Source organism: Hippopotamus amphibius, chromosome 8, assembly GCF_030028045.1.
Source record: "Hippopotamus amphibius kiboko isolate mHipAmp2 chromosome 8, mHipAmp2.hap2, whole genome shotgun sequence".
Classification (NCBI taxonomy): Eukaryota; Metazoa; Chordata; class Mammalia; order Artiodactyla; family Hippopotamidae; genus Hippopotamus; species Hippopotamus amphibius.
Window position 1 is genome coordinate 133,350,412 of NC_080193.1, and position 11,744 is coordinate 133,362,155.

Sequence of the window (11,744 nt, forward strand, 5' to 3'; positions counted from 1 at the left end):
CGGTGGGTCCATTCTAAGAGGTAACTTGAGCCTGGGACAAACCTCCAGGAAAGTTAGATCTGTCATCAGACACCAGACGAACACTTCAATCCAGCAAGGCACATTCAGGATTTTTGTGCACAAAATCACTGTTCGTATATTTTCTTTGTGACATGTATTAAGGAACACTGAGAAAGCACCCCAAATCTTAACCAACCAAAACACCACCAAAAACAAACAATGATTTATCACTTCCCCATCACGTGCCAGAGCCTGGCCAAGCATGGCTTGGAGGACTTAGTGCTCTGTCATCCTGGTGCTTCTGGAGTCCCAGGATGACTTATGTCACATGCTTATGTGACACGTGTCTCCCATGAGGGGAAACCTAGAAACACCAAACCCACACAGCTTTAGGCCTCTCTCCTTCAGGTTCTAGACCGCTTCTCCAGGACACTTTCCCTGATCACTCTCTCCAAGGGCCAATCTGCGTGTCCCTCTTGGGCACCATGTTCTGTGACAGCATGCAGGATTTTTCTTACCACGTCAAATTGTAATTGGCCCTCCCTTTTCTGTAATTTCCAATAGATTGTAAACTCCCTCGGGACAGGGTCTCTTTCCTTTTCTTCGCTTGTATCTCTAGCACTTAGCAGAGTGCCTGGCAATGGTTGGCGCCCTCTCTATATTTGTTAAAAGAATGACTGAATGCTAGAGGTAGAAGCAATGGTGGAAGGGTTTACATCAGAGATTAATAGCAACAACAGTTCCAAGAGGGAACAGAGAGGCTTATGTGATATGGAGTAAAACTGCTGGCTGATACAGCACCACACTTCTAAGCAGGCTTAGTGGCTCCAGAGGCATTTGAGCCTAACTATAGACGTTCCAACTTTAAATTAGCATTTTACAATTCTGTTTCTGACTTTCATGTTTACAAAGCAGCAGCCAGAATCATAGCTGTCCTACCAGTAGGTGTGTACCCACTGAAAGATGAACTGGCTCAAGTGATGAGATGTTACTGTAAATGCTCACAGCATCACTTGCGTTTACTAATGTGGCACTTGTGGTAGCAGGCAAAACTGCCTTCAGAGAGAAAGAGGAGATGGGGGATGAAAGAAAGTGAGGGTGGGGAGGTATAAATTCACAGACATCATCTCCTTGGCTCAGCTGAGCAAACAGCAAAACAATACATATGCTATGATGATTAATGCCCTGGGATGCGGAGACATCACTCTTTGGAGATCCAACAACCTGAATGTCACATCCTGGGCTGATAGACAACCCCATGGAATCTTACTGAGTCTGAGGGGAAAGAAAATTCTCCTCTCTACATGATACAGTTCAATGGAAGATACAGCTTTAAATACACTTTGTTTCTATTCAAGTTTTTTAGACATAAATAATTATGTTCATGTTTTAACCAGAAAACATTGATACCTCCTAAAAAGGAATTTTTTTTAAAAAAAGGATTCTTTTCTATCATGCCTACCTAAGTGGTCAGTGACTGTTGGAATATGGGATTAGGGGGTGGCGGGCAGGCTAGTGCAAGGGAGGACAGGATGAGATCCCAGGGTAAGCTGAGGAGACGGAAGCTGAACATACAAACGTGTGTGGATCAGGGATTCAGTATGCTGAGAGCAAGCACATAAGGGCCTGACTCTGAAAGGGTTTGATTAGAACCAAGAGGCCCAGTTGAGAATCGAAAATGTAGGGAAATAAATTCTCTTGACCTTTGAGCAGAGCCTACAGCAAGAGATAAACACATCCAACTTCAGGGGAGAAAAGTGTTTGAAGTAAATATTTAGACCTTCAAACTCCTCCAAGACAGAGGAGGTCAATTGAAGTGAGGGTAGAAAAAGTTGGAAACTTCTGTATTTTTAGACTAGAGAGAAATAAAAGCAACAGTTAACAGACAAATTACATCTACATTTGCTGCTGCTTCCTGAACCCCCCAAAATTTATAATATAGCATGAATTGGAAAGCACATTCCAGGACTTAAACAAAATATAGAGAAAATGCTAGAGGCTGAATTCCAAGACTCATTTCTTTGAAAACATCTTAACCATGTAACATTTTAGAGGTAACTTTGAAAATCTACGTGACATCTGTAAAAACATGAGTTTGGGCAGAAAACTGGTTTGTTTTAGGAAAACATATCCATTTCATCAGCATATCCCAGGGGATGTTTTGGCTTCCCAGTGGTTGAGCGAGAAGCACAGGTCTGTCCTTGCGGTTGTCTTACTGACTCCAGTGCTCTGAAGGAGCTGGCCAAAAGCATTAATTGTCCCAATATTTTTATTTGCTCTACACTCCATTCCAGCTCTGCCGTGATCTCAGACTTGAGATCATATCCATGTGCCTTTCATCATTTTCAACGATCTGCCCTTTTTCCTTTGTCTCTGTATTGCACCCTGTATTTATTTGTTTTCTCAATTAAAATAATTTTCCCCATTATTATCTCTGTTTATTTTAGGTGGTTTGTAAAATATAAAAATTCATTCCATCACCAAATATTATCATTAACATTTATCATGAACTTTTTTTATTATTAATTTTAACTTGAGACAACTGTGTAAATAATCATATATCCTCTTTTATTACACTTAAAGCACTAATAATTGTTTTCTTTTCTCACTAAGAACTACTCACAACATGATTTTAATTGTGGTGTGATGGTCCATCCTATAGTTGTATCATAGTTTCTGCTTATTATCAACTGATTCAATTTTATTAAACATTGTTTCTAATATCTCACTATTAGAAATAATGATGTTATAAAAATATGAACATAAATCTTTGTCCACATAACATCTTTTTAGGACAAACCCTTATATGAAAAAATATTGGTTTGAAAAATACTGGTTTTAGGCTCCTGATGGTTTTTGCTAAATTATTGGCAGAAAGCTTGCACATGAAATCATCTATTCACCCTGTAGAACTCCTGACAACTTTGATTATTATAAGTTAAAAAAATCTTTGCTAAAATGTGCCTGTAAAAACTGCTACCTAATTTTTGTTTTAATTTGAATTTTTGAAAATTTGCCTTCCTTATATTACAAAAGAGGGTATTTTTCATATTTTGTTAACCATTTCTGTTTCTTTTGTGATTTTCTTATAGATATGTATGAAAAATCACAATTTCTTTGATGTTTTAGTTGTTTATTTTTTCATTTGGTTTATAACATACAGAAACTTTTTTATTTTATCCATCGATATTTTCCTCCATGATTTCCTTAACTGCTTTTAAGTTCAGAAAATCTTTTTCCACCTAAAGATTAGATAAATATTAAGGTATGTTTCTTCCAAGTTATTTTGGTTAAACTATTTAGACTTATCTTTTGAATCTATTTGGGATAAAATGGGTAATTATTTTTCAGAGGATTTACTAAACTGAATTTTTTTAATCTAAATAATCAATTTCCCCAAAATAGCATTTTAAATTACCCATCCCCTGTCTCACTGATTTATGGTGCCTCATTTATCCTATTAAGCTTTCTATTATTCTATCTTATTTATTTTTATTACATTAATAGCTCTGATCTTTAGATAGTACTGGTGCTTGTTCTCAGATGTCGGCTCTACCCTTTGCTAGCTATCTAACAATAGACTAGTTATGGCCTCTCTGTGACTCAGTTTCGTTATCTGTAAAATAGGCATACCAATATTACTTCCATCATGGGATTGTCATGAAGAGTAACTTGATTAATAAAATAAAGAACTTAGAACAGTGCTTGGCACATAGAAAGTGCCACAGAAGCACTGGCTATTATTGTTGTCATTGTTCTATGTTAACAGCACAAGTCCTTCTTGCAACCCTAATCTTTTAAAATTGTCATACCTCCTTTATCAGTTTTTCTTTTAGATAACCTTTATTTTCAAATGAAAATAGATTAATTTTTTCTGATAATAAAAAGTGTATGTCTATTATAAGAACATTTTTCAGAAAAGGCATACATATCTTTTTAAATCACCTATCACCCCACCACAAAGAAATACAGGTTCTTAACACCTAGCTAGGAAATTTCCAAATATCAACTCTATTAGTTGGACACAACCTCTTATTTTGATAGAAGGCAGTCTGAGAGATCAAGGCACAGAATGGGTGTCTTTAGCTAAATATGCAAGAGTAACATATCAATAATAGGTAAATGCGAGTTTCGCCCAAGGGGCTGCATTTCTCAGAGCTATACCATATCGAATTTGCTAGCTTCAATTTTGTCTTTCTCTGCTTCTTTTAACCTGTTTACAGATCACACAAAATTGTGAACTCAGAAAAGAATGTTCTAGGAAAACAGAATCCCAACTTTTGGGGACTGCTGGGTTTTTGTAGGTAATAATGAGTCACTGTAGAATTACATCATTCAGAACAGTAACTGTGGTGCAGAGTTTTCTGTGGCCTTGGAAGTAGCTGCACTACCAAAGAGAAGGCTTCCAGGAAGAGGTATCTCTACTCACCCACCTGTGCTGCTGCCTAGTCATCTCACGATCAGTATCAATGACTATAAAATACAGAGGAGGCAGAAGACTGAAAGCATCTATCATTTGCTAGATATTCACTGTCCAAGCGAAGGAGTCATATAACAAAACACTCAGTCTCACACAAAAGTGGAAAATCTGTTATCCGTTTAGAAAGTAGATTCCTCTATTTTGGCTACCTATGGCTATTTATAATAATATTTCAATATAAATTAATTTTAAGTAGACTATCTTTTAGAGTAGTTTTAGATTCACAGAAAAATGGAACAGAAAGTGCCGAGAGTTCTCATACACCCCTTGTCCTCATACACACACAGCCTCCCCCACCATCAACATTCCACACCAGGGGATTTGTTACCACTGATGAACCTACACTAACACACCATTGTCATCCAAAGTCCAGAGTTCACATCAGGGTTCACTTTGGGTGCTGTACATTCTATGCGTTTTGGTAAGTATATAATGTGACACGTGTCCACCATTGTAATATCATACAGAGATATTTCACTGCTCTAAAATCCTTTGTGCTCCACTGGTTCATCTCTCCAACCCCTGGCAACCACTGATCTTTTTACTGTTTCCATGGTTTTGCCTTTTCCAGGATATCATATAGGTGAAATTTGGAATCACACACTTTGTAGCCTTTTCAGATTGCCTTCTTTCACTTAGTGATACATATTTAAGATTCTTCCATGTCTTTTCATGGCTTGATAGCTGGTTTATTTTTGTAGTACTGAATAATATTCCATTATCTGGACATACCATAGTTTATCTATTTACCTCCTGAAGGACATCTTGGTTGCTTTCAAGTTTTGGCAGTTATGAATAAAGCTGCTTAAACATTCATGTGTAGGTTATAATGTGGATATATTTTTTCAACTCATTTGGGTAAATACCAAGGAGTGCAATTGCATCCTCTGGTAAGAATATGTTCAGTTTCGTAAGAAACTGTCAAACTGTCTTCCAGAGTGACTATATCATTTTGCATTCCCATTAGCAATGAATAAGAGTTCCTGTTGCTCCACATCCTGACCAGCGTTTAGTGTTGTCAGCGTTTTGCATTTTCAGCATTCAAATAGGTGTGTAGTGGTATCTCACTGTTGTTTCAATTTCCAATTCCCTAATGAGATGATGTTAGGCATCTTCACAAATGTTTATTGCCATCTGTATACCTTCTTTGACGTGGTGTCTGTCTCGGATCTTTTGCACAGTTATTAATCATGCTGTGCATTTTCTTATTGTTGAGTTTTAAGTGTTCTTTATATATTTTGGATGTCTGTTATCAGATATGTCTTTTTATAAGTATTTTCTCCCAATCTGTGTCTTGCTTTTTCATTCTCTTGATAATGCCTTTCACAGATAAGACATCTGATATATTTTTTTCTCCAATATAACTTTAAGAAGTCTTATGTTTTATATCAATTAATTTTTGCCCCCAAAAGTGCACAAATGTAACAGGCTATTGAGGGCAAGTTTTCCTCTTACCCCAGATATGGCCTGTAAGGCCTCAATATTGGGATAAAGAAGTTGGATAACTAATGACTGGAGCCACCATCTCCTTCAAGTTCAGACTCCCCAGGCAAGTTCAGACCCGTCAGTAAACTCATTACTCAAAGTAAACAAAATAACATAATATTGCCGTTAAGAACAGAAACGTTCCACTAAAGTGATCATAAGTGGAAAGTGAAGGAGTAGGACACTAATACGCTTTGCACAGTATTTCTGAATAACAACTAGGAGACTGAATCAAAGAGAAACTATACAGGATTATCACGACTGCACTCGGTACAGCAGATTTACGGTATACTGAAGGAGGAGAAACACGGGCTTTGGAATTAGAAAGACCTAGATTCAGATCCCGACTCTGCTGTTTGCTGTCCCTGTGACCTCTCAGAATCCTCATGGAAAATGGCCACAAGAACGCCACCTTCACAAGGTTAGAAGAAGGATGAGAGAGGACATGTGAGGAGCAGCATACCTGGCAGATAATAGGTGTTCAAAAAATAGTGGCTTCTGTTATTTTTTTCTTCACTATTTATCATTCCTATCTACGACACTCTCATAGTTATTTATCCAGAGAACTAACAGCATTGGTAAAAACATATTTAAGTTGAAATTTGGATTTATGGAGGCAAAAAAACACTAAAACATGCGTACTTCAGGGTAAACAAAATTCCTCAAAATAGCTAGCATTTGGCAATAACTTAGGTACCCTAGTTAAGGCTTACTTTCCAGGTGAGAAAAATATAAAATGAAATGTTTGTTGAGATTTGACCCCCCCCATCTATGCCTTTTCACAGTGTATCAGGCCTCACCCCCGACTGTCCATATCCCTCATCTATTAACTTGTTGGCTGCTTCAGCCATAGCATACACTCAAGAGCCAATACATTTCACCTTTGTCTTTTAAGAAAGGCACGTAACTAAGGTATCAGTCCCATTTCCTCTCTCCTCATGCGTCATCTTAGGAGAATATCTGGCAGCAGCCACATGCTAGGCAGCCAGCCAGCCAGTTCAGCACAACCTGACATCTCATTGAATTATCAGAAGAGGATTTTATTTAATGACAGCCTATTTGATTTGCGGTCCCTGTTTCCTTCCTCCCTTTCACCTTTTTTCCCTTCTTTCATTAATCCTTCTATGTAGGGTGGGTGGCGGAGATGAACAAATCACTGAATTTGATGCATTTCACTTTGTTCCTTTTTAGACATTCTTATAATGGTTTTCCTGAGGAAAATCAATTAAACTATTGACAAATACTTTTGGGGGATCAATTATAATTCCAATTAACTGTGCCATCTGGGTTGTTCATTACTGTTCTTGGGAAACATTTGTAATGGTGAGAAATTGTGTCTCCCAAGCTTGTGTTTATTCATTTTCCGGTCCAGGATTTATCTTCAGATTCTCTCTCCCTGGACACCCAGGATCCAAGAACTAGCCTCCTGGTTGGTCCTGCCTTGTTCTGTGTGCCGCAAACCATTTTCCTGACCTCAGAGGACTTATCATTGACACTTTCTTCTCTCCCCACCACAAGAGGTGATGTTTATTAATTGCTTTATTATGTACCAGTCACTCTACTAAGCGCTTTGTGTGCATTATTTCTTTAAACCCATGAGGCAGACAATAGAGTTCTCCTCTTTCAGAAAGGAGGAACCTGAATTTCAGAGAAGAAAAGCACTTTGCACAAAGCCACAAGGGATTCAAACCCAGGTCCAGGTGGTACAGGCATTACCTCTTCATCCAAGCTGTTCAGTCCCGCTCAGAGCCAGGTGGCTAGTGGGTTCTGAATTAACAGTCTTCTGATGAGATCCGCAAGCTAGAGAAAGCCTACACATTTTTTTCTCAAAAGTGATGTCCTCCAACACCTACGTCTTTTACAAAGTAAAGATTCCCAGAGATATCTGTCTCACCCCAACTGCTGACTTCCTGAATCAGAATCACTAGAAGTGACAACCCAGAACTAGTCTTTGAACACTTTTCATCCTTAAAAGTTTGAGATCCACTACCCTGTGTCTTTCTTCTTTGACACCAAAGGTATCCTTTAACAAAGCTTTCTTGGAGACAATGTCCTGACCCCTGGTGGTCTAACCCAAAAGTGTGACTGCCCTGATGGGGCTTTGAGGAAATACTCTGTGATCTGCTCACAGTTCACCTTCTGGCTGTAATTTATTTGATTAAGTTCCAGCTGCCTCTGCCTGAGCTCTGATTACTTTATTCAAGCCTATCTCACAGAAAGCACATAAAGGCAACTAGTTTGCTGACCTTTTTTTGTAGCAGCTACAAAAAGAAATACCTTTTTTGATCAATAAATGTTTACTGATTGTCTATTCTTTGAAGATGATACAGAGCTAAGAACAGAGTCCCTGTCCTCAGAAAGGCTAGCGTGTATATAGATAAGAAAATAAGTAAGTCTGCTTGCTCTCTCTCTCTCACACACACATACACACACACACACACACACACACACACACACACACACACACACAGTAAATTTCCATTAGCTGCCTTACCTTATCTTCATCATTAGAATACCATGTTTGAGCTCTAGTGCTCAGCCAATTTAAACTTGGCTTCTCACCAATTCCCTCTTTTCTTTTCTCTTAATAAGAGCCTTCAACTTTCTAAATCAGCCTCTTCTATTTTTCCCTTCTTGCAACAAAGTCACAGTCCTTTTTTCATTGGACCTTTCTAACTATTACCAAAAACTGTCTGGATGTCACAAATTCAATCTTTGCCTTGATAAAAGATGTCCCTATCATCAAATCTACCTACCGTATGCTATCAGAAAAAGTAGAAGAGACATAGTAACAAGAATATCAACAAAAAAGAGAGACCTAGTAAAAACAAGATGTCCAAAATATTTGGGAAATAAACTAGAATGAGCCAACCAGCTTATTCATTAAACACTTGAATAAAGAATTCCCAACAATAATTCTGTCAATATTTTATTTATCTTACTATAAATCACTCCATTAAAACGCGTTCGCTTCCTCCCCTCTCCCATCAAACACAAGAACATAAAGAGAATCAACTGTATATTTCAAAGTCAAACTTACCATAGAAGTTTAGTTGGCAGATCTCAGAGTTGCCTCCTGGTCTCCCCACCAGAGCATATGAGGTGTCGTCCAGTCTGCGCTAAATGAATTTAAAGCCCCCTGCAATGCAACAGGACACTGACATTCCCAACAGGAAATTTGATCTCACCCTAATGCACGCTGCCCTCCTCCTCTTTCCTGAAGGGGGTTCCCATCTCTTTATTTCAGGACAGGGACTAACTCTCTAGTGTCAAATACCTCACAAAGAGGGAGAAGAAAGGAGCCCTGTACAGATGAAAATCAGGGTTCTTCACAATACAATGAATTAAGTGGAGAAAAACCATTTCTTATCTGGAGGCACTCCCATCTAAATGTTTCGCATGTGGCTTTTATGGGGACACCAAGCTTTCAGAGTTTCAAATGCGACTTACTATGGACTAACTACAAATTTTATTCCCCTTGCTTTTATTTTCAGATTAATAATGAGTGCAATTTAATTGGAAGGAACTTCCACAATTTGTTCTGAACAAAATTTGAGACTTTTGGTTAACTTCATGCCGTTCAACTAAAGCCAGGCTTACCTGAGTTTTCCCTTTAAAGCAAAGCAGGCATCGTTTATGCGGTCTATCTTTTCCATAGAAAACCGTGTTAGTTTTCATCTATGTAACATTCATATCAGTCCCTAGAAACAATTTCTAGAGAGAGCAAATTTGCCACATATACAGCAACTAGCATATAAATATGCATCATGGAAAATCTTCCACACACAGAGAAAACATCATGATTTGGTTTGGAAAACAAGTCATTTTAAAGTTGTGGAAAATAGGATCTGTTCCTGCCTTTAAGGCAAGATCTGCCACTGATAGGCATTCTAGTTATTCTCCACCTGTAACCAGCTTTCCATGAATTACCTTGAGATATTCATTGGTGAGATCAGTTGAAAGTTCATGTACTGTAACCTCAAAAAGAAAAAAAAAAAAAAAAACTCTTTTTCTTGAATTTTGTCCATAAAGAACAGCCATTCTTAATAGAAAACGGCTTTTGTTTCCCAAATCACGTTTGAACTGTTTAATTATTGAGTTTCTAAAACTCAAGGCAATTTTTATCGCAATAAACACATTGAAAAACATGACAAGTTATGAATATCTATTGTGAGATAGAATCTCTTTTTTTGCCATCATCAAATATAAAACATATATATCAGGAAAGTAATCATAACAGTTGAAATTTTTACCCATACAAAAGAAACACATTTTGTCTTACTGAGTCCCTTCTAAAAACAACTAGAGTATTTTCTGCCAGTTACCGGTCAAGGTTTTGCATTGTGTGTCTAAAATCATCTACACTTTAGAGACCAGCTGCTTTGGTACATGCTCCCAATTGCCTCTATGACACCCTCTCTCTCCCCTTCAGGATCTAGTTTGACGTGTCCTTACAGATCAACCTGCCTCTCCCCATAGCTTCTTCCATGACTGACCAAGAATCTGCATCCCTCTATACACCAGTTGCTCTCAGTGTTATTAGGATCAACCCAAATTCCATTTTCCCAGAGTCTCTTGCAAGGTCTTAAAGAAATCTTTCCTGCATTTGCTCTGTCCTACCTGTCCTGCAGGGCTGGAGGTGGCTGGAAGAAGGCAGTGAGAGCAGTGCGACTGCCTTCTGGGAGATCCTGGCCCAGCACAGAGCTGGGGGAGGGCACAGTGTGGGCAGCTGGAGGAAGAGGAGGAGGAGTAATCTGTGTGCCACTGCAAACATGAAATGGTGCCAAAAAAAATACCATTCTTTCTCCCAAAAAGTTCAAAGCACTTTGCAAACATTAACTCATAAGCCCAAGTAGTCATGGAGCAATTATTACTTTATTATGCCCTTAAGGTAACCTCTGTAAGCAAAGTCATGAGGAAAGGGAGTCTATTCATTGTTGCGTTAGACCTCAGCTATTTATTGAGCACCTACTATGTGCGGGGCACTGGAGGTAGAGAAACAAGCAAGACAGCCAAGATCTGTGCTCCTCCAGGCTCTTATGCTGGTCTATGGCCTCTTGTTTGCCCAATCAGGGCACTAAGCACCTGACTATACTTCTTATTATACTTATTTACACTTTATTTTTGCCCAGATTATTTAATGGAATGTACTCCATCCTTCAGAATGCCTATAATGTCCTAAGTGCTGAGCAAACACACAAAAGAAAAATTTCTTAACTCACCTGTAAATCTCATTATGATGATAGGAATTGGGGAATAGCAATTCAAAGTGCTTTCTTTTAAGATGCCATAAACAAAGTGTTATTGTGAACAATTCCGTTCTTGCAATATTTGTGGAACTACTATGGGCAGACAAGAAAAGTTAGTATCAGTAATATCATTCCAAACAGCTTATATAAATAATCTGACTTTAAAAAATGATTAATCAGATGAGCAAGCATATTTGGTGAAGCAGGGAGCCTTTATTCGTGGGTCTTTTTCTGATCTCTTTTTTATTTTATGTGACAAAATGGCAGGTCAGATATAGGAAGTGACATGCTATTTCTAAATACTCCTCCTTAGGCAATGGACTCTAGATATTTTAAGGTATATGGTTATCTAACTGGACCAAAGAGGGTGTTTTTAAAAAATGTGCGACTTTCTGATGAATCAGAAGGGATTTAAACTGTTGTGTTTTAAAGATGCAAGATAAGGATTTTAGTCTGTTCTGGGACTCACGAATCTCATTAGAGGTTGTTGCAGTCCTCATTCAGCAACTTACACATATTTTGAAAGGCAG

General features: G+C 38.1%; 1 protein-coding gene across 4 annotated transcripts in view; it reads right to left on the bottom strand.

Annotated features, from left to right (window-relative positions):
- Window positions 1-10,650, bottom strand: part of CYTIP (cytohesin 1 interacting protein) — a 71,321-nt gene extending 60,671 nt beyond the window's left edge. For 2 of the 4 annotated variants that reach the window (XM_057743808.1, XM_057743806.1), the window contains exons 1-2: window positions 10,586-10,650; window positions 9,006-9,104 (exon numbers count right to left, since the gene is read on the bottom strand). In XM_057743808.1, coding sequence (XP_057599791.1) covers window positions 9,006-9,008 — 3 coding nt within the window. In that variant the 5' untranslated portion in view covers window positions 9,009-9,104; window positions 10,586-10,650. Of the gene's footprint in view, window positions 1-9,005; window positions 9,105-9,565; window positions 9,618-9,895; window positions 9,944-10,585 lie in introns of those variants that run through there. The other 2 variants (XM_057743809.1, XM_057743807.1) reach the window with 2 other exon arrangements.
- Between the last annotated feature and the right edge of the window lie 1,094 nt (window positions 10,651-11,744).